General features: G+C 39.9%; 2 protein-coding genes across 5 annotated transcripts in view; both read right to left on the minus strand.

The window, feature by feature from the left end:
• Positions 1-1,748: 1,748 nt before the first annotated feature.
• The window catches only part of ADIPOR2 (adiponectin receptor 2), a 125,707-nt gene continuing 103,381 nt past the window's right edge, over positions 1,749-24,074 (minus strand). For all 4 annotated transcript variants that reach the window (XM_039236330.1, XM_039236326.1, XM_039236327.1 and 1 more), the window contains exons 3-8: positions 17,150-17,269; positions 11,850-12,021; positions 9,245-9,431; positions 8,793-8,980; positions 6,585-6,778; positions 1,749-4,636 (exon numbers count right to left, since the gene is read on the minus strand). In XM_039236330.1, the coding sequence (XP_039092261.1) occupies positions 4,508-4,636; positions 6,585-6,778; positions 8,793-8,980; positions 9,245-9,431; positions 11,850-12,021; positions 17,150-17,269 (990 nt within the window). In that variant the 3' untranslated portion in view covers positions 1,749-4,507. The remainder of the gene's footprint in view (positions 4,637-6,584; positions 6,779-8,792; positions 8,981-9,244; positions 9,432-11,849; positions 12,022-17,149; positions 17,270-24,074) is intronic.
• LOC120234467 (cytochrome c oxidase subunit 7A2, mitochondrial-like) lies at positions 15,070-15,474 on the minus strand. The gene has a single exon (XM_039236331.1). It carries the CDS (start codon positions 15,464-15,466, stop codon positions 15,215-15,217), a length of 252 nt encoding a protein of 83 aa, XP_039092262.1. The 5' UTR covers positions 15,467-15,474; the 3' UTR covers positions 15,070-15,214.

Below are 24,074 nucleotides of genomic sequence, written 5' to 3' on the forward strand. Positions count from 1 at the left end.
AAGGAGGAATCAGAGCAAGAGTTTGGCAGTAATGCCAGCCACTATGTAACGTTTGAGAAATGTTAATCTCAGTGAAAGATGCAGAGTATCTTATAAGCCCGTTTTAACAGCTAAGAAAAGGCATATTAGGGACATAGAACAACCTCTTCCTAGGTCACTGGCAAATGGCAGAACCTGACTCTGAACCTCTTTTTTCGTGTAGGTATAGCTAAGGCAGGGATGACAGTGGGCCATAATGAGAGGCTTTCATGTTTGTGCAGCTAGATTCCCTGCTTCCTCAGTTTCCCGACTCCCTGCTCGAGGCCATCACAAATAGAAGTTACCAGAGGCAGACTGGCCTTGTTTCCACCAAGTCAAAAAGTTGAAGGCAGTAAAACTTCATACATTTGGACACAGGGAGCAGTGGTCAACAGTTCATGACCAGTGAGGGGAGGAAAATACAGAATGTGCTATAACTGAAGCCAAATATTCTAGAGACAAGGATATTATTTCTAGGATAACTTTAAAGCAACATTGCCAGGAGCTTCTTTAAAAGGAAATCAGAGCCCTGGCAGTCTATAAAGTCGAAATTCAAACTTGTCCTTTATTTCCCTTGCGATATCCACAGGAAATCACCTGAGAAAGGGAACATATTGAGTTTTTAGAACAAGACTAGGAGGGGCGCCTGAGTGGCTCAGTCGGTTGAGCATCCAACTTCGGCTCAGGTCATGATCTCACGGTTCATGCGTTTGAGCCCCGCGTTGGGCTCTGTGCTGACAGCTAGCTCAGAGCCTGGAGTCTGCTTCAGATTGTGTCTCTTCTCTCTGACCCTCCCTGCTCATGCTATCTCTCTCAGAAAAATAAAAACATCAAAATTTTTGACTAGTTTTTTTTTTTTTAAATGTTTTATTTATTTCTAGGAGAGAGAGAGACAGCGTGAGCAGGGGAGAGTCAGAGAGAGAGGGAGTCACAGACTGAAACAGGCTCCAGGCTCTGAGCTGGCAGTCAGCACAGAGCCCGACGCGGGGCTCGAACCCACGAACCGCGAGATCATGACCTAAGCGAAAGTCGGACGCTTAACCGACTAAGCCACCCAGGCGCCCCAAGACTAGTTTTTTTAAAAGGGTCTCAAAAGAGGAGAATGCAATCCAGTGTTCTATACACAGATAATATATAGGGAAACCCTAAAATTAGATCTATACTTAAAAATGAGAATTCAAATACTGGAAATTCCCCTTGCAAAAACAATTTATTCAAGGCACAGGGGCAGGGATTCCTCTCCTTTCATAAATTACACAAAGGGTTAACAAATCCCCAAACCTTTAAGTCAACATACATGAGACTATTTAACCCAAACTTCTTATTGTAACAAGTGCTGGCACAAGAGTTGGACTTGGCCTTTTTGAGCTTCCGTATCCTCATCCAGGAAATGCGTGAATACTAATCTGTTCACAGGGAGGTGGTTAAGGAGTATCTGAGATGTCAAGAGTCCTTCAACAGAAACCTTCACGAAGTGTCCATTATGTTAGGTATTATTCTTATAAACTTTAACCATAAATTAAAAACTGTCCTTGGAGTTAGCTCCCCATTCATTCTACAACTGCTCCCAGTTGCCATGAAAGTTCAAGAAAGGTCAGGAAAACTGAGTTGGGCATCCTTCGACTTGTACATTGAGAATGGGAAGTCTCTGGAAATTTCTTAAGCTTCAGTGTCTAAATTAAGGCTTCAAGGAAAGTAAGCTGAATCAGTAAAAAAGTACACAACAAAAGTTCATATTCCATTTGGTTCTTTTTATTAGAAGTTGAGAATACAGCAAGTAAGGGAAATCCCATGATGAATGGAACCATCACACAGAGGCCTTTCTGGAACCCTAACCTTCTATGATCCCCAAAAATGTGCTTTGTGGCTTCAGCAATTTATAAAGGGGAAGGGGGAAAATACTGAAAAAGGCCACTATTTAATGGTGAAAGAATGAAGCTGTAGAGGTCCTAATCAGCCTAGGGCCAACAAAGAAAATTAAAAATCTGCACAGAGCAAGCAAGCCTCTGATGCTGAGAGTAAGGCATTCAGGCGCCAACCTGGTGAGAGTTCTCAGCAAGCACTGTGAAGACCAAGTGCACAGTGAGGCTGTTGGTAGTGAGTTGCACATAAACGTACACATATAAATGGGCGCACACACACGCACACACACACACACACACACACACCCTAAAGAGGGAGAGTTTTACTGGATTACACATCATTGATGTTAATTTCATTTTTCCTAACAGTTTGTGCTATATTGAACCAGATTCAGCTCCTCCTTTGGGGTGTGGGGTGACTGCGCCCGGAAACCGCTACTTCTGTTGGTGCTGTTAACGGGGCTGCATCTTACACCCTATATCCCAAAGTGCGTGACCAAAGAGCAAGTCTGGCTTCTGATATGTGCTGTTGCTTCCATGAGACTAAGTGAGCTTTCTTCCTGATGGCCACTGACCTGCTGGACTGTTCCCTCAAAGGGAGTAATACTGTTCTTTATTCTGTCAGGCACTGCACCAGTTCACCCACTCAGTCTTTTGCTGGGTCCCCTAGCACCCAGGGCAGTTTACCTTATTCAGAACCAAAATACTATTAAGTTCCTCCTAAGTTCTACAGTGGAGTCCTTCTTTCTGGTTCCCAGCTTTTGCTGGAGACTGGAAGGGGAGAAAAAAGAGAATAATGACCAAGAAAACTCATTACTGAACAGAAGGCCCTCCCCATATTCCCAGGAACCTATTTGGGGGAGCTGGTGCCTGTGCTCAGGGCCTCAATGTTTCCCTCTAAAGCCCACAATCCCCAGGGTGTAACTCAATCACCTAGAGTCTTGGATGACAGCAAGTAACCTAAGACGAGTGCTATGTCAGTGGTTCGCCTATGAGCCAAGCTCAGGATTCTATGAACCAAACCCTTCCCCTACCACTCTCCCTGATACCATAACAGGGTACCTCTGGGGCATGAGAAATCTTTTTCTATTCCTGGCAACTCTTTAAAGACACAGCTGAAGGACTGTACCAGATTCCCTGGCAGTAATATACAATTTTCTTTTAAAATTTCCCATCATGCTATCCCCCAAAACTGGGGTTCAGAGAACACTGAAAACTCCATGGTGGGTACTAGACCTTGCTTTACAAGAGCTCCACTGGGCTTCTTGTTCGAAGGACAGCTGATGTGTGTGTCACAAACTAGGCTCACTAAGTGATGACAGAGGTGAAATTCATCTTTCCTGATTCAAAGGAAGCATTCTCCCAACCTGTGTAAATGAGCTCAGGAGGCACCTGGACAAGTCAGAATCTCTTTTGTAGCTGGCTCCTGTGCCAGGAACTATGATGCCAGGGAAAGGTCCATTTGTATTCCCAGAAGGAAGAAAGGGAGTTAGGACAGTGACTTTAACAGAAGGAAATTTCTAGGGCATTCCAGAGCTCTACAGCAAGGATATAGAAAACTCACATCCCTGCAATCAGATAAAAATCACCACAAAATTGAATATGACGCCAGGAAGTAATCAGATCAGGACATTTCCAGAGCTCCTTCTACTGTCTCCACTACCTCTTTGCTGGCATAATTGACTTTCCCAAGTAGACGGCTCTACTTTTTAGAAGGGGTCACTATCAGCACAGAAAACTGGTCAGTCTCTCAAATGATACCTTAACCAGAGCCTTTGTCTAACACATCCTGTTAGCCATTCACGTGCTGCTTCCACTGAGAAAACACATACAGCTTCCCTCTACCTCAGGACTCCCAAAGGCTCTCAGACATGAGAGTGGTCATGTGATCACTGGGCTAGGGCTATACTTTCTACCCTCCCCACCCGGGTCCAAGGTTATGTCGGCCTTTAGAAGGCACCTTGGTGCACCAAGGCATTATACATTCTGGGGCCATCACCTGATCCTCCTACAGTCACTTTGTGCAAAATTGAAACAGTGTGTGGTACTTGCATGTTTCATTCTATACAAAAATTCCCTTCCCTCCCCTACCCCTATGTTTTAAACATTTATATAAATTCTTATTTAAACAGTAAGTTAGAAATCTTATTTACATGAATTTCTTTGTTCTCCCAAAAGAGCATCTAAAATCACATTCCCACCCTTTTAATAGGATACAAATGTTCACCTAAGTTGGTTTGTATTACTGATTTAAGGAGAGAGAAAGGGAGAAGAACCACCACCAGCTAAACTGTTTTCCCATCTTCTACAAATAAATATGACACGGATCAGAAGCCAGTTTGGCAAGGGTCTTGCAGAACCCTCAACTGACAGATCCCAAGTATAAGTCAAGGTCTGGGCCATTTCTCCTTTTCTCCAAATTGATGCACTCCATCCTTTGAGGTATGATTTATTTTTGTTTTCTCTTCTCAGCCGTGTACCAGGTGGAGCCCCGTGGGCATCACAAAGCCCATGAGGCTGTCAAAGTTTTGGGGCTCCTCTGGCACTGGCATCGATGGCCAGTAAGAGAGGCCTGCAGGCGCCGCAGGCCTTGGTTCAGGGTCACAGTCCCTGGCTTCTGGAAGGTGTCACAGTGCATCTTCTTCACTGCAGCCTCCGCCGATCATGAAACGGAACTCCTGGAGATTTGAGACACCGTGGAAGTGAACGAAAGCGCCAGCAACCACAAAGATGTGAAACAGCTGATGAGAGTGAAACTGGAAGCAAGGGGGAGTGGGGAGAAGAGAGAAATCCATTCATTATTAAAGTCTGCTAAAGAGTCTTCAGATCATTTGTGCTGAGCAGGGCAGCGAAAGGAGGTGACAGAGCTCAAATTCGAGGTGTCCACAGATCTTGGAACATTCATTAGGCATATCACATTCTACTGAAATGAAGGCCAGCCGTCCCCAAAGAAATCAAGGTGCTGCCACTAAGTTCTCATCATGAAGATATGCGCAGGTAACACTGCAGTATCTGGTGAACTCAGGGGCAAATGACATATACACACTCTTGCCAACAGACACCAAAGGCCCAAGGATCCCTCCATGCCCAGCAATGGACAGAGCTATGGCCATGTAAATGTTGCTCTCTCTCAGAAAAATTACAGGGATTTCCAGGATTACATAGAAGGTCAAAACATGTATCCGTTCAGCTCTAAAAGTCTGGAATTACATGGAAAACATACTATATCAAAAGTCAGGGCCTTTTAATTCCTTCTCAAATAAGAAACTGGTCTACAAGCATGTGACACTTTTTTCTGACTGAACTTGTTCTTCTGAATGCTAGTTCATTTCTTAAGAGGGGTTATCAACTGCTCAGTGCACCAAATATCACTTTAAAAAAATTACACTATTCTCATTATACTCTCAAAATGAAAAAGTACAGTTGCAAAAACAGTATTCATCAAGGGAAAGACACTGATTTTAGAGGTATAAACTAGAAGTACCCACAAGTCACATCCCAAGAAAGGCTTCCTAGGAAACCAATGGGGATTTTCTCCCCAAAAAAGTGGGGGGAGAATTACCTCCATAATCAATGTCAAAATGATGATGATGCAATCAAAGATAAATTAACTAATTAGAATCTGGTAAGACTGCCTAAATTAGTATTATCTTCATTTTAAGGAGGGCTACATTAAACTTAGAAGACTAGGTGATCAGCTTAGCCTATAATAATGAGCAACAAGTTTGAGGAACAGAATGCCATAGGTCAGACTTCATATCCAACAACACTCTAATTCTATACCTATTGAAAATGTTTCAGGCCAATTTCAGCTATAAAATTTTCCAGTCTGTTGGCCCCTTCTATTTCTTTTCCACCCCTCTCCTTCTCTCTTAACCACAATTTAGTTAGCTCTACCTCCTCTTGTAACCTAACACACATATACACATTCAATCTCTCATTACAATTCACTGAATTTTAGTATCAAAAAGAACTTTGGTAAAAACTCTAGTCCAGCACCCTCATTTTATAAATGAGGAAACCAAAACAAACTAAACGCATGGCCAATTCAGTGTAGTATACGGAGTACAGACTCTGATATTAGTAGCCTGATTCAAATTCTACTCCTACCACCCAGGAGTAACTTGTCTTAATGCTGCTAGTCTCCCTAAACCACATTTCCTAATCTGCAAAATGAAAACATCAATAATAGTTGCCATACCTTATAGGGCCAAGGTATTAAACGAGGTTATCTGTATAAAGTGCTCACTCAGTACCATGCCAGCCACCAAGTTAGTGCTCAGTAAATGTTAGCCATCACTGTACTTATCCAGAGAAATACAACTACTGAGGGATAGTTACAGCCAGAATACAGGTCTCTCAATTAAAAAAAAAAAAAAAAAATTTTTTTTTAATGTTTTATTTATTTCTGAGAGAGAGAGACAGCATGAGCAGGGGAGGGTCAGAGAGAGAGGGAGACACAGAATCTGAAGCAGGCTCCAGGCTCTGAGCTAGTTGTCAGCACACATCCTGATGCGGGGTTTGAACCCAAGAACCATGAGATCACGACCTGAGCTGAAGTCGGACACTTAACTGACTGAGCCACCCAGGCGCCCCTCTCGATTTTAAGTCTACAACTTTTTTAATTACTTCACTCCCCCGTCTGCCAATAACCAACTAACAGATATGTATGTATATACACTAACTGCCCCTGGTCATACTTACCCAGATATCACACTTGCCGGGAAAGAAGCGTTCAGGGATGCGGGCAGCATATAGGGCAGCGCCTGTGATATAGAGGCTGGCCATCAGCATAAGCCAGCCAATCTGCCCAATGGTGGCAGCCTTCAGGAATCCCTCCGAGATGACATAGTGCAATGTAGGAATGATTCCGCTCAGGCCAAGGCCTAAAAACACTCCTAGCGATTGTAAGAACAGAATAAAGCAAAAATGCAGAAGAGAAATAAGGAAGAAGTCATCAATATTACAACACAGTACTAGTAATTCTATAAACTGAATATTTCAAGCGCGATGCAACACTAGCTTCTTGTTTGAAAGGAAAAACGTTCTTCAAACTCTGGGACATTGCCACACCAGACAGCACAGCTAAGTTCTAAAAGGTATATCTATTTACCAATGCAAGGAGCCTCCTGCTGAGAGATGCTTAGCTTAACAAGTCAGCAGTCCTCCAAGGGTACAGAATTATGTCGCTAAGTGTTTCAGGAACAGGCAGCTCAAGGAGATTGTTTAAACTTCCCTAAATGTTGCCTCTTTAGAGACACAGATTGCAAAACAGCAGTTTTACATATTTTATGTTCCCTTTGAATCACCAGACATTCCTGGGGTTGGAGCAGAGTGAAAGGGTGGAGGGGGGAAGGCAGGACTGCTGTGGAAAGCTCCCAGCGCCAGAAAGTACCAATCTGGTACAGACATCTATCAGAATCACTCCACCACAGCCCTACTGCCTTCCAGATCATCTACAGCAGTGTTTTTCAAACTTCTGGATTAAAACTAGATTAGTAAAATCAACTGAGTGATCTCAATCAGCAAATTTTTTTAAATGAACTTAAAACAAAGTAAAAATTACCAGACTGTGACAAATGGAACGTTAAGTAAAAGTTTGTAAAAAAAGCGGAGTAATTTATATATGTGTGAGTTTATGAATATATACACAAATCTGTGTCCATCAAAACACCACAGGAACATCTTGTAGCACCCAGTAACTGCTCCTACATTTTGACACAGTTAAAAATGATGTTTAACTCAACGTACATGACAAGGAGCATACTACTTGCTCTGGACATTACCAAATACATTGCTGGTATGCAGCAATAAATGTATACACATACATCTATAAGAGAAGAGGAAAATGGCAATGCTCATCTCACAAAAGAAAGGAATCAAGCAGGCCTAAATAAAAACCTTTTCCTCCCTCTACCCCTCACTAAAGAAAAATCATCATGATACTGTTTCACTTATTTCCCTTTAAGTGGTTAATAAAGGCTCTAGCGGTCTTGACTATCATTCTTGGAAGTCAGAGCCTCAGGAACTTGGTTCTTCTGATGCGTATCACAGCAGAATGTTTGGCTGTACTCTTATCTCATGTGCTGAAGGAAGCTTAGTACCACAGTTAAGTTACTATTGGAAGCCAATCCTGATCACTGGTTATCTGCTCATATAATCACTTAAAAAGGGAAGTAGGTAGACTGTTGCTAACAATGGTCATTAACAAAAAGTTAAATTCTAACTTCTAACCTTCTAGGTAACTATAAATGAACCACAGCTTGGATTTTAATACTCAATGTTTTGTTTTTGTTTTCTTAAAGGTCAAAAGGAAACATAATCCATAACATGTCTCTCTGAACTCCATACTTCTATAGGAAAGCTCAGCCAGAGCCTTTTGGCTTTCCATATGATCTCTAGCTAAACAGGCCATTATTCTAACTATGAAAAGCCTCTTTATCTCTACATCAGAAGAAATGTATGGTGCCTACTTTAGTAGAATACAATCAGTATGAAGTTTTTATTTACCTAAAGCAGTACACATTTTTTAATAAAAATATAAAACAAAATGATAATAACAACAAAAGAACCAATCACTAAGAAAAAAATACACTCCAAGCTGAGAGAGTAAGAATCACTGTTTTAGAAAGGTTACAGAGCCACTCACTGCCTAATGGACAGCATACAGCCGTTAACTCAAATGAATTACAAAATATATGCATTAGTTCATAAAGCTCACAATACTCTAAACTCTAGCACTTTAAGATAACTAAGGAACACTACATTAAAAGCCCCTGAAGAATAGAAACTATGACTTAAATTTAAGTATCTTTGCATCACAAGTACACAGCATAAGACTTGTCAAGTAGACCTTTAATAAATGACTGGCAAATAAATCAATGTCCAGTGTAAAACCCCCACATCTCTTACCTGCTCTTACTCCTCGATACTGAGGGGTAGCAAACATGTCCCACTGGGAAACTATAATGGCCGCAATGCCCAGCACACAGATGACAATCAAGTAGATGAAGCAAGGTTGTGGATTACAGTAGAAAGAATAATAAAGCCACGGAACAAAACTTCCCATAATCAGAAGAGCAATACCAGAGTAATCCAGTCTAAATTAGGGGGGAAAAAAATCCATTTGATGTTAAAATGTACTGCCCACTACAGGTTCCAATTAATCCCCTATGACATGAGCTAGCAGTAACAACCAAGAAGCAAACTAGGATGCTTGCTTTAAATAAAAACAACAACAACAACGACAACTTTTTTTTACATTCCCTTCAGATGGTATCAAGAATTCTGCCAACTCTACTGGATGTTTTCCCCTAACCACTGACTCTAATATTTGACTACGATGTAGACTTTCAGATACTTACTTAGAGAAGAGCCGGGAGACCCCTTCTGAGTGGCAGTAGACTGTGTGGAAGAGCCATGAAAAAGAAAGGCAGAGAATGGCCCCCAAGAAGAATAATCCAAAGACCACCTTCTCTTGCAGAGGGGCCACAAAGGAGATGTTAGGGCGAAACATATAAAAGATCCCCAGGCACAGGAAGAATACACAACCTACGAAAAGAATATAGGAAGAGAAAAGATTATCCTTGTGAAGAATCAGTGCTCTGTGTTCATTAGGCTTTCAGTCCTTCACAATCACAATGATATCTAAATCAAACATTCCATAAGAAAAATTTTCCAAATAACTGAAGTTTATCCAAAATTTTGGTCTACTTCATACATGGTTGGTACCCTATACTCCTCAGCCTCAAAAAATGAGTTTATACACACTGAGATACCACCTCACGCCAGTCAGAGTGGCTAAAATGAGCAAATCAGAGGACTCTAGATGCTGGCGAGGATGTGGAGAAACAGGCACTGTCCTACACTGTTGGTGGGAATGTAAACTGGTGCAGCCCCTCTGGAAAACAGTGTGGAGGTTCCTCAAAAAATTAACAACAGAACTCCCCTATGACCCAGCAATAGCACTGCTAGGAGTTTACCCAAGGGATACAGGAGTGCTGATACATAGGGGCAAATGTACCCCCAATGTTCATAGCAGCACTCTCAACAATAGCCAAATCATGGAAAGAGCCCAAGTGTCCATCAACTGACAAATAGATCAAGAAGATGTAGTTTATCTATATGATAGAATACTACATGGCAATAAGAAAGAATGAAATCTGGCCATGTGTAGCAACATGGATGGAACCTGAGGGTGTTACGCTGAGCAAAATAAGTCAGGCAGAGAAGGACAGATACCATATGTTTGCATGTTTAAGTAGATTAGGAGGAACTTAACGGAGGACCATGGAGGAGAAGAAGGGGAAAAATAGTGGGGGAGAGGGAGAGAGGCAAACCATGAGACTCTTGAATGCTGAGAACAAACTGAGGACTGATGGGTATAGGGGAGAGGGGACCGGGGGGTAATGGGCATGGAAGAGGGCACTTGTGGGGATGAGCACTGGGTGTTATATGGAAACCAACCTGACAATAAACTATTTAAAAAATGAGTTTATAGAATATAGTAACTTCTTTCTCTAACAGCATAATCCAAAAAAACAAACAAAAACACCATAGATCTTCTACCTCTATACTAGATCTTCTACCTCTAGATCTAGTATAAAATTTCATTTAGAAAGTTTTTGGTGGGGCACCTGGATGGCTCAGTCAGTTAAGCACCTGATTATGGCTCAGGTCATGATCTCATTTTGAGTTTGAGCCCCACGTTGGGCTCCACGCTGACAGAGCAGAGCCTGCTTGGGATTCTGTCTCTCTCTCTCTCTCTCTCTCTCTCTGCCCCTCCCCTATTTGTACTACTTCTCAAAATAAACAAACTTAAAAAAGAAAACATGAAAGAAAAGTTTTTGGCACATATATTGGAGCCCAGCTTTCAAAAAGTCCATTTTGTGTTTGTTTTGCAATGAATTCTAATACCTCCAAACCCTGGCAAGAAATACAGCTTTCCTCTATCAATAGATGTCATGGAATATTATGCGTCTCTGGTCTTATCCACTGACTCAACAGATTCAAAAGTTAAGGACAATAAATTGTGCCTATTTATGTTATTTCATAACCAGTTCTTAAACTGCTCTTCTTCTTATTGCTTAGGAAAAGGCCATTTAATAGAAGGACGGCACAGAAATTAAGAAGTTAAATGTGCTCCCTCTTTTGCTGTCTCTCCCTCACACGTGCTCTCTCTCTCAAAAATAAACATTAAAAACTTTAAAAAAAAAAAAGGGGGGGGGGGTGTACCAGGGTGGCTCAATCAGTTGAGTGACTGACTTCAGCTCAGATCCTGACCTCACAGTTTGTGGGTTTGAGCCCCCATCAGGCTCTGTGCTGACAGCTCAGGGCCTGGAGCCTGCTTCAGATTCTGTGTCTCCCTCTCTGACCCCTGCTTGCTCTCTGCCTCTCAAAATAAAGACATAAAAAAATTTTTTTATAAAGTAATGACTGAAAAATCAGCTTCTTTCTTTTTTAATGTTTATTTTTGTTTGAGAGAGAGAGAGAGGAAGGGAGACACAGAATCCAAAGCAGGCTCCAGGCTCTGAGCTGTCAGCACAGAACAACATGGGGCTCAAACTCACGAACCATGAGATCAAGACCTGAGGCGAAGTCAGATGCTCAACTGACTGACCCACCGGGGTGCCCCCAAAATCAGCTTAATTCTATTAAATAATCACCTTCCTCACATTGTTCATTAAAATACTATACACATTTTGTAGAGCAAAATGGTGTTGGCCTGGTTCAAGGACAAGGTTAAAAATCTAGTAGAAAAAAATATGACTTCGGTATAATAAAATCAAAATGCAAAGTAGGATAACCACACAGTAAACCAATAAGAAATTATCATCAGAAATCCAGAAAACAAAAGGGCAAGTCCCAAATACCTTTTTAAAGTTTTATCATTAACCCTCAAATACATGGGTGGGGAAAAAAAAAGAACATAGTGAATCACTAGTTCCTGACACCACTGATATTACATACCTAAGAGATGGGTCCAGATGTTGCCTGTCTCTGTGTGTATTCTGAAAATGCTCTTAAAACAAGCCCGGAAAGAAGGCATTGGGGGCCGATGTCCATGTAAAAGGAAATCGTTATCCTTGAGCCAGTCTGGTAGTACATCATGAGGGATTACTCGCCATCGACCTTCCCATACCTGGAAGAAGAATATCAAATACTTTTGTGGTTATGTCAAAGAAGCAACACTGGTTGCCCTAAGGCAGTGGTTTCAAGCTTCGTTTCAGTTTGGCTAAAGGCAGAGTGAAGGGTCAACCTATACAAATTCTCCTTCCTTCATTATCCACAAGACTTTACCTCTGAAAATGCCCTGTGATATTAAATATTACCATTCTTATACTTAATATTTCTGTTGGTGGAAAAAGAACTGATGACCCCTGACTGTGGGGTTGAAATGCGTGGGTCAACTTATATGCAGATTTTTTACAGTATAGCCCTGTAAATGAATTTTCTCTTCCTTATGTTCTTAAAAACATTTTCTTTCTCTAGCTTACTTTATTAAAGAATACAGTATAGAATACATATAACATACAAAATATGTGTTGAGTTCATGTTATTGATAAGGCTTCGAGTCAACAGTAGTCTATTAATAGTTAAGTTTTGGAGGAGTCAAAAATTATACATGGATTTTCTATTGTGATGGGGAGTCAGTACCTCTAATCCCTGTATCATTCAAGGGCCAATAAGGGCAGTGGTATACAAAATTGATGTGAAAAACAAAGCCAAAGAAAAAAATTAAATTTCCTTATAACTTACAGCCCACTGACAAGTACTTGGAACAGGCAGAATGACCTCCCTCCAGGAACTCACTGGACTCAATGTTAATACTGTGCTGGAGGCAAAAAGCAACCTTAACTTGACATTAGCCTGAACTCCAAGATCCTATGACCACCCCCAGTCCCCAAGGTAACTATTAGCAATCATTCTCCAAGCATACGGCCCACTGACATACATCTGAAGGGTCTCATGACAAGTGGCCTTTTCCTATTAACAGCTAGCCCTTCAAGGTCTTGGAAATCTTGCTCCCAAACTCCTTAGAGACTTATACTATCCCTAACCCCCTCCCAACTTGAAAGTATTATACTTAGTCCCTCCTCACAACCCTAGTGCAGTTCTTTCTGCCCACAGGTCCTATCCCTTGTGCTTTAATAAAACCACCTTTTTTGCACCAAAGATGTCTCAAGATTTCTTTCTTGAACATTTGCTCCTGGACCCCAACAACATTTCACATCGGAATCACTTCTGTGCCTTCTGCTAAAATCTCTCCCTCTCCCTTCTCTTCCTACCACAACAAACATGATGAAGAAAGTGCACAGCAGTCAAAATCTTGGATCTCTGCCATTAACTAGTTGAAAGAGCTTTAATCAGAAAATCACCAAGCTTCAGTTTCCTCATTTATAAAATGAAGGCAACAATACTTTGATTCCTTCATAAGGATCAAATGAAATAACTCAAAGCAAGCCCCAGCATCCACCCAGCCCACAGGTGGTATGTCACCAGGACCATCCCCAGAGCCTATCACTAGGAGTCAGTGACTAATCTACCCTCAATCGTGCTAAAGAGATGGCAAAGCAACTCAAACCTTCACTGCCCTTCGAGCCCTGTCACCGCCTCCCCTTTTCTTCACTATCCCTCCCCCAAAGACTCTAACAGAAAAGGGATCAGGAATTTGGTACTCATTTTTTTTTTTTTTTTAATTTTTTAATGTTTGTTTATTTTTGAGAGAGACAGAGAGTGAGCAGGCGAGGGGCAGAGAGAGATGGAGACACAGAATCCAAAGCAGGCTCTAGGCTCTGAGCTGTCAGCACAGAGCCTGATGTGGGGCTCGAACTCACAGACTGTGAGACCATGACCTGAGCCGAAGTCGGACGCCCAACCGACTGAGCCACCCAGGCGCCCCTGGTACTCATTCTTAAAATAAGTTTGTCAATCCCTGCACTCTGTTTCTTTTAATGTCTCTCAGCCCAGAGAGCACACATCACAAGGCTCACTTAATCCTGAACTAACTTACTCCTATGAACCATAAAGATACAAGGAAAAATGCCAGGTACGTGGTCTACCTACAGGCTTCAAGCTCAGACAATGTCTTCCCACCTTTATCCCTGAGGATTCTTATGACAAATAACACGGCTAGGCTATACAAACTTGGAGCGCTCTCTCTATGGTGCAAAAAGACTTTTGTAGCACATTTTCCAGTTCTCTGCTATCCTTGATCCTTTCTACTGAAATACATTTGTAAAAGAACTGATCCTCTGTGTAACTCCAAAGGAAATGAGAATTCAACAGTAGAAGTGGCCCTCTTAACACTACTAAAACTCACTCACTCCGTAGCCTCCCCACTTCCTCTCTCACCTTCTAACTCAAATCTGGCCATTCTATACTTGTTTATAATATACAGTTAAAAATAATAATAATGCCAAAAGACTAATCTAGATTTTTAATGTCTACTGGTATAAGGACTTTCTGGAGAAAGAGAGAACACTCCAAGATACTGAAATTTCCTTTATCTAATTTTTACTTGAAAAAAGACAGCTACTGTTAATGTTAACTTTACAAGATGCTACTGTTTCACTTTGGGAGAATTTTATAATCTAACAGGGAGAGGAAAAGAGAAATCAATTCTCACAATTGCTATGTAGTTTACAATATGCAAACAGCTCTGCTGTGACCATATGAAAAGTGCTATTGTTTTATCCCACACAGCCTAAATGCTCCCTTTTTGCAGTCAGAAAGAATATGTTGAGTTTCTTACTAGTTATGTTTGCATATAACAGAGTGATTTTTCTCCATTTCTAAACAAACATTCTAATGGTCTAAGCTGAACCAAGGAGCTACACTTTCATAATTATAATGAAATTAGTGTCTTATTCAACGGACATTGCACCCTCAATTCTCAACTTGGAGTCAATCCAAATGCCAACCCAAACAGGCATCCTCTTCTACCCCCCGGTGTAAAAAAAAATACAAATACAAATGTATTTATAAGCATAACAAAGGTACTGCATATATCTGATATCAAAAATCCCTAATGGTCCACTGGATTTGTATTAGACCACTAACACAAAAAACACTTATTCTTAATTTTAGAAGCTGGAGAAAAAGAGACCATGCTCAAACTTGGATACTCAATAAAGACTAAATGATTTTATTTCCCCTATTCCTGTAAGAAAAGCTTTTTTTTTTTTTAATGGTAAAGACTGCTTTATTGATGGCAGTTAGTATAAGTCAATAAATATTGATCCCCAAAGAAGAACTCAGTTATTTATCAATTATTGGTCCAGAGAGAGCTGAATGAAACTGAACCAACTGCCTGTTGAGATGATAAACTGAAGTCAGTCTTGCTTCTTGGGAAATGAAGCCATAGCTAGCTGATATATGGCATACGCTGTTCCACCAACTGTAAGTATCATGGTGGCTCTATACAGGAGGGCATCAGCTTCTCCACCCTTTAGATACACTGGAATTCCATTATCCTCCTGAAATATCTTTTGCTTCTCTGGAACTTTATTTTCAAGCTGCCTGCGTGAAGCAGTACTTATGGTTCTCTGGGCAATCTGACGAAGAGCCAGCAGAGTCCACAGCATGTTGGCTCGGTTACTACCCACCAACCGCGAAAACCGAACACCAGAAAAGCTTTTTTAAAAGGGAAAGTAAGTATACGAACAAGGCCACAGGACACTTCATTTTAAATTCTGTTTACTTGCTTTCAATCCAAGAAAAAAATTTTTTTTCTTGTCACTAGACCCAGTTAGTTGTCAAGTACACTCAGGTGCACCACGGCAGCAGGTAGAGCAAGCTTAGAGAATGCCATGTCACAAGAAGCCCCTTCAGTCTGCTCTCATAGACAAACTGCTAGAGGATGATAAGGGAATGGTAATAATTTTTGTGCTCCATTCAGTTTTCTTCAGTAAATCATAGTTTGGAGCAAACAAATGCCCTATTTATTCTCCCATTAGCTGTTACATTGAAAGTTTTATTTGCTTTATTCTTTACTCTCAGTTCAGAAAAAGAGAAAAAGGGAGTCAAGTTAACTATAGCACCCCACTAATCTATAAATATTAAAAATCCCTAATGGCCCAGACACTAAGTATTCAACTTTGAGAGATTTACCACCAAATTTGCTTTTTGAAAAACAAAATATATCTTCTACATCCTTTTATGTTAATTCCTAAGACAGCAATCACTAGAAAGAATCTCTTGTTTTGCTTGGCTTCCTTCACCAACTTTCAAACACTGATTAAAATTTCCTGGGCTGTAAGTAGACCCATGTTTATATCCCTCCCTCACCACTCTCCATCCATCCCTTTATCTTAGAAGGGATGTCTATATTTGGATTATAATGTTCTCTTCTCATCCTCTTGTCCAAAGTATAGTATTCTAGAGTCAACTGACCCCAATTATTTCTACCACCACTGTGAACGCAGGAAAACCTAACTTAGTTTTCAGGGTCCATATGCATAAAAAGTCTTGATTTCATGAAACTCCTGAGAAAGATAAGAGTCACAAAAATTTCTCTCTAAATGACCAAGAGTTCCCCAGAAATGTTTAACAAATTAATCTATTTACACATACAAACACAGGCAGACTGACTTATGACTTTAGATCTCTCAGAGCCCTATCTAATAATCAGATTATCAAGAAGCTGTAAATTTACCAGTGTTCCTATTCTAAGAAAGCACCCCCAATTTCAGTTACCATTTAGAAGGAAAAAAGTCCCCATAATAGGTCCTAAAGAATCACATAATGCATTAGAAGAAAAAATTCAGAGACAGAAAACATGCCAGCTAAATTGGAAATACTGGATGTGCATGAAAAACGGGAAATTTCTATCTAAAGAGTAGTTTGACTAGCCAAGGAATCTTTAGAAAGATTAGCACATTTGCCTTTACAGCCAAATAACAAAAGAGATTCAAGGGAATTGGAGATGGCTTCAGTATATCTAAGCATCACCCCCTCACCCCCCACACACACAACTTTCATCCTGTCTTATCTAAACTATCAACAAGACATCTACTCTGTTAACTTACATCAGGAAACACTTGTTCATAGATGGATATTCTAGTTTTATCACAACTTTATCATGGTTGCGGCAGGCAAATGTATTTTGTCTTAACCAGGGTTAAAGTCACGAGATTGCTTCTGTCTCCATTTTGCCACAGATTATCCCCAAAGTAAACCATAGGCTGGTACTGCAACTCTCCTTAAAAGTTGCTGTTTGGAAAGGGTTAAGTATATAGCACAGGAATAACAAGAAACTGCCATCTTACCTTACAAACAAATTCTTCCATTCTTTCCATAGCATGATGTGCTTGTAAAAGGGGGGACATGCCCATAAACCCCTCATCTTCCTGAGAAACTTCATCATTGCATTCATGTTCCTCAGAGATCTGTAAGGCAATCGTAGAAGCAGTCAGGGACAGAGACCAGGGCCAAATAAAACAATCAATACACTTTATTTGAAAAATTATAATGAAACAATTCTCTCTTAAGGTCAAAGCAAGGCCTCAAACAATATGGGAAGTAAAGTCAGTTTATTATAGAATTATGACTATTAAAAATGAATAACAGTTACTCAGTTCTTCTCTAACAGGCAAATGAAATACAAGAGTGTTCCTATGTTTCAGTACCAAATTCCTGGGGTAGCTTGAATGGTTCATTTTTTGTTTTAAGAATATATTCACAGATTACATATTATTACTAAACATTTAAAGTTGAGAAATTACTGAGGGGAAAATCTCCAGGAACCCCACCTGGTGAATATAAAATAAATAATTGTAATGCAATGTGATAAGTGCTCTAGGGGGGAAAAAGGGAAAAAAAGAAAAACACATTTACTCAATTCTTAAAATATGCCAACCAAAAGAAAGGACTTTATAAAGGCCATCTAACTTAATCCTGACAGCCACTTATTATTAGATAAGTATTCTTATCCCCACTTAACACATAAAAAGCATTAGGCAAAGAGGTAATAAGTTGCCTAAGGTTAAGACTATTAAAGTGAAAAAGTAAAAACCCCCCCGCCCAATGTCTTTCCACACTATTGACAAAATGAAGAAAGAAATGACAATCTGGTTAGACCTTAAGAAATTAAGACTTCTTTTTCCAGATGAAGCTTCATACTAGACAGAAGGGTACTGTGAGAAGGACAACTGACCAGAAGTCAGGAGACCTAAGCAGTACTAAGTCTGGTTTTGTCACTAGTATCCATGGAACTTTATACAGGTCTCTCAATCTTTCTGAGCCTCAATTTTCTCATTTCTAATCTAAAAGAGGTGTTTAAAACTAATCTACAGTCCTCCCTATTCCCTAGGGAGACTGACATTCTGCAACTCAGTGAATAATGAAAGCACAAGAGAACAGTAACTCCATATCTAATAAGTCTGCTAGATAAATAGTACTGCTAACATGACTGCATGAAGAAATGAAAATACCTTCTACCTCCAGTCAGAAAACTGTTAAGGCTGAACATGCAGGCACAATCAGTAATCTACCACAACACTTTAATTTGAACATGTTTAAAAAGAAATCCTAATATTTTATTTTCCTACTCTTTACTTTTCAAGATAACTAGGTGCTTAGTATTAAGAGGCATGTGAAACACGTTACATACCCACTCTCAACTGTTAAAAAATTATGTTCTCCAAGAAGGCTATCTTGACTCTGCTCTACAATTCTTACTTATACAACACCCTCCCTTTGTTACTTACCTAAAACTTATTGTCTGCCCTTCGGTGCCCAGTTTCTCAACCTTAATTTCATGATTGCTACCTTCCCCCACCCAGGCATTTTTAGATTGTTTCTCCCATTCCCAGAAAATTTTATTAACCCAGGTATACTGTATTATATGTTTATGTGCTATGGCCCTTTGGAGGGCTACAAACCACTGTAATATTTAAGAGTTTTTCAATCCCCCCTCAATCAAGAAGCAGTTTTTACCAGAGAATGTATATGCCCTACCTAACCCATAGCAACTGGCTCCACTTCTGAACTTCTCTAACACTTGAAGTCTGCAACTCTCATTTGACAATGAATATAACATCTGAATTACAACTCTGTTTCAATGATTTACACGGTTTTATTTCATGTTTGACTGGATTTTACTTTTGTAGTGGATCATTTCCTAAACAAGATTTTAAGGGTCTTTGTGGTCTTCTTCCCCACAGCCCTGAGAACAGCTCTGTGTAATATGTTACATACTTCACTGTGGACTCAATTAATTAATGCTTTAAAACTTTTTCAACAAAAAATTTTAAAGGATTGTGCCTAATAAAACATAAGATTAAAATGATAAACTTCAGGGGCGCCTGGGTGGCTTAGTCGGTTAAGCGTCCGACTTTAGCTTAGGTCATGATCTTGCGGTTCATGGGTTCGGGCCCCGCGTTGGGCTCTGTGCTGACTGCCAGCTCAGAGCCTGGAGCCTGTTTCAGTCTGTGACTGCCTCTCTCTCTGACCCTCCCCTGCTCGCGCTGTCTCTCTCTCTCTCTCTCCTAGAAATAAATTAAAAAAAAAAAAAAAAAACATTTAAAATGATAAACTTCATTAAAACATCAAATACGGGGTGCCTGGGAGGCTTCTGTTGCTTAAGCATCTGATTTCAGCTCAGGTCATGATCTCACAGTTCTTGAGCTCATACCCGGAGTCAGGTTCTGTGCTGATGCTCAGAGCCTAGAGTCTGGAGCCTGCTTCGGATTCTGTGTCTCTCCCTCTCTCTGCCCCTCCCCCACTCACATTTTCTTTCTCTCTCATAAACAAACAAACAAACAAACAAACAAACATGGGGTGCTGGGGTGGCTCAGTCAGTTAAGTGTCCAACTTCGGCTCAGGACATGATCTCACAGTTCATGGGTTCGAGCCCATGTGCTGACAGCTCAGAGCCTGGACCCTGCTTCGGATTCTGTGTCTCCCTCCTTCTGTGCCCCTTCCTCGCTCTCTTTCTCTCTCAAAAATAAATATATAATTTAAAAAATTTTAAATCAATTATATGAAAACTGAAAAAAAAATAGCTTAAAATGATTAGCCGACTGATTTTAAAGTACAAAATATCAATTTACATATAAAATGTAAAACAACTCAAATATTTATGCATGTTCAACATGTATTTAGCTCTACACAAAGAGTAACAGAAGCAAAGATTCAGTCTGGACTTTCTTACAAATAAATTATGCTAGCAGTTTCAAATAAAACTACAAATGAAGACATAAAGTAGAACTATAGTTAAATGCTTCCTGTACTATCATAAGTAAAATCCGATTAAGTTGTAGACCTATCTGACATATCAATGGGATTACTTACAATCAGTCAGTTTTGAGTATCAGGTTAATAATGCATTTGGATCCATAGAAGACTACTGATAGGAAAAGGTAAACCAGCCTCCCTGGCAAAAGAAAAGGCATTTTACACACTTAATCTTAAATTACAGACTTAGATAAGAAAGAAATGAGGGTAGGGTGACCTTTCTCCATAGGTACTCAATATACCCATCTACAAAGAGATGAATAGTTCATGACACTGTTGCTGGGGAAGAAACAGCTCTACATCCTCAGCAATGCTAATACATGTTTACTGAAAGAAAACAAGTACATTCAGAATGTGGGATGTATGGTCTAAGTCAAATACCAACTAGTGTCAAAAACAGTGTTTATACATTTAGTCAAACATTTTTTTTTAGGAAAGGGTGGCTTCCCATAATGGATTAAGAGTTTGAAGTCAGATAAAGTGAGCACTGATAAATTCTATCATCTTTGACAAGATTATATTTAACTAATGCATCAGTTTCCTTATCTGTGAGATAATTTTACCTACAAACAGATAGATGTTTTCAGGATCAAAGATAATAACTAAAAAGAAACTAGCACAGGGCCCAGGACTCAGAAGGCAATAAATAAATGATGGTCCTTATTATTATGAGGATGGGCTAGGTACTGAGAACATTAAAGTTAGTACCACAACCTAGTGGGGAAGACATGCATGAAAGTAAATACAGCAAGGAACTAGTGAACAGTATGAACTGTATGAAAAAGGTCTGATACAAATAGAAAAGAAAAACATTTAACTTTGGCACTGCTGAGAAGTTTTCTAGAAAGGTAACATCTGAAGCAAGCCCTGAAAAATGTGTAAGAATCTGGAGCAGAGGAAAAGTAGGACAACCATAAAGGCTGTTCTCTTTATCTGACTTAATACCCTGAAAACTCAGAGACCTGAGGGGGCGGGACCATAAAACTAAAGATCAGGGCAACCTGGTTTGAAATGCCTTTTTGTCTAAGGAAGCTTACAAAATGCTTAACTATATACTTGAGCAAATATAGTTAGAAGAGTTCAGGTTTTAGAGTCAGAGGCCTGGAAGAAATGGCCTATTCATTTCAACCAATACATCCACATTATACATTTCAAAAAGAATTTTGGATGACAAAAAATAATGCACCAGGATTCAAGAGATCTGGATTTTAGGCCTCAATTGTCTAGGCTTACTTGCTTCCAAACTCTCCACTTCCTTGTACTTTTGATCCTTCATTCTAGCTATGCTGAACATTTTATAGGTTTAGACACCAGCACATACCAATACACACTGGTATGCACATACTCAATACATGCTAGTTATTATTGATACTATTCCCTAAAAGCATCATGCTATTTACTTCTGTGTCTATTTACATCTGCTATTCCTTCTGTCTAGAATGCCCTTAATCTTTTCTCAACTTTAGTTAACTCTGAAACTCAAGTTTTACCTCCCTAGATGCCCAGTTGAAAGTAGAGTTGCTCGGGGCACCTGGGTGGCTCAGTTGGTTAAGTGTCCAACTTTGGCTCAGGTCATGATCTCACGGTTCATGGGTTCAAGCCCCATGTCGGGTTCTGTGCTGACAGCCAGCTCAGAGCCTGGAGACTGTTTCGGATTCTGTATCTCCCTCTCTCTCTGACCCTCCCCTCCTCAAGCTGTCGCTCTCTCTCAGAAATAAATAAACCATTTTTTAAAATTTTTTTTAAAAAGTAGAGTTGCTCCCATAGTACCCTGCACAATCACACAGCATTTAGCATAAATGTATTGATATATTTGTCTGCTCCTCCAACTAGAGTGTCAGCTGCTTAAGGGCAGAAACTATGTCTTATCTTTGTATTCCAAGAGTGCTAATACATACTTTAAAAAAAAATAACACCCAAAAACATCTGCAGAAAATTAATGAATGCATCTTTTTTTTTTAAATGTTTATTTAATTTTGAGAGAGACAGAGCACAAGCAGGAGAAGGGCAGAGAGAGAGGGAGACATGAAATCTAAAGCAGGCTCCAGGCTCTGAGCTGTCAGCAGAGCCCACCCACAGGACTCAAATCCACAAACTGCGAGATCATGACGTGAGCGGAAGTCAGACGCTTAATTGACTGAGTCACCCAGGCACCCCAAGTAATCCCAATTAATGCATGCATCTTTACTAAACTAAATGACTCTTGGTATTCCCTCCATTCTGACATTCTAGGAACCAAGTTTAGGTACTTGGAAGAAAGCTGGGACTTTTTTTTTTTTTTTTTGAGAGAAAGAGGGGCTTGTCGGGTGGAGGATGGGGTGGGGGGGAAGGGAGAGAGAGAATCTGAGCTTGATGCAGGGCTCAATCTCACCAACCATAAGATCATGATCTGAGCTGAAATCAACAATCATATGCTTAACTGACTGAGCCACCCAGGTGCTCCAGGTGGGACTATTTAATAGAAAACAGTATGTCAGAAGGAAAGGCTTATGGGGGTGAGGGGAAGGAGGTGGGGTAGTGGGAGATCAGGCTAAATTAGTTAGTTCATTTTGAAACAGTTAAAGGTCCAATAAAGAGGTCAGTACTAAGATGGCAGAAATCACTTTTGTGAAAAGACTACTGAAGTTGAGGGTGGCTGAGATAGAAGAGTAAGTTCAGGATGTGTTTACCACGATCTACTGCAATTACTTGAGTATTATAACAAAGGAAGGACAGCGAAACAGAATTCTTGTTTATTGTGTACTAACCACATCCCAGACACTGTACTAAGTGCTTTTACAAATTAATCAAATCCTCAACAACCTCCTGAGATGAGTATTTCTATCCTCATTTTATGATATGGAAATCCAGACCAAGCGTGGTACATAAAGAAATGGAATCTAAGGGAAATTACACAGCCCTAAGTGCTAACTGGAATCCCAACCTAATGATGTTATCTTACATAGATGAACTAAATTCCTTGTCAATATCTATCATGCATTTTTTTCAAACTAATACTACAAATATGACTATCATGTTGGGATCTGTTAATGTTTTTAATGTTTAAAGAAGGGAAGGGGTTATTCTTGAACCAGCAATTCCATTCATAAGTATATAGCTAATAGACATGCTTCTATACATTCACCAGCAAATACTAGAATATTCATAGAAATACTATTTGTAATAGCCTGAAACCTGAAACAACCCAACTAGCCTTCAATAATAGAATAAATGTGTTATCGTCACACAAAGAAAACTACAGATAGAAAAGTAAAAATGAACTACAGCTAAACAAAGTATGAATGAATTTCATGAACATGATACTAAGTAAAAAAAAGCCAGATACAAGCAAGAGTACATACTGAATGGTTCGGATGACATAAAGTATTAAACAGGCAAAACTAATCTATACATTAGAAGTCAGGATAATGGTTACCTCTGGGAAAGAGACAGGCAGGTGTCACTATGGAGGAGGGAAGGTATTAAGGGGGCCTCGAGGGATACTGGTTACACAGGTAGTGTCCAGTTTATAAAAACTGATTGCATCATCCACTTATGCTATAGCCATGTTTCTGTATGCATATTATATACTTCAATAAGTTTTTTTATTTTTTTCTCTCTCAAAAAAGTTGGGAAGTAATGATGCAGAAGGGACTAGAGAATAAAATCCAGGTCTCTCTGAACCCAAAACTGCCCTTTCCCTTTTACTGAACTGCTTCCTTTAAGATTATCTACTGAAACACAGAAATGGCTTCACTAAATAAAACCAAATTTGGTAAAAGTGATAAAAGAAGCTATTAAGTAGGGCTATTTAAGCAAGGACACACAACAAATGCGGAGGTTGGAGGTTGAGGAAACTTTAGATATCACCTAGTTCCAACAACTTCATTTCAATATTAAGAAAATGAGGCCCAAGGAAATAAAGAAAATTGGCCAAAATCACACAACTAGCTGGCAGTATACCAGGACTAAAAATGC

This window comes from Hyaena hyaena, unplaced genomic scaffold (genome assembly GCF_003009895.1).
Source record: "Hyaena hyaena isolate Hyena2069 unplaced genomic scaffold, ASM300989v1 scaffold_108, whole genome shotgun sequence".
NCBI lineage: Eukaryota > Metazoa > Chordata > Mammalia > Carnivora > Hyaenidae > Hyaena > Hyaena hyaena.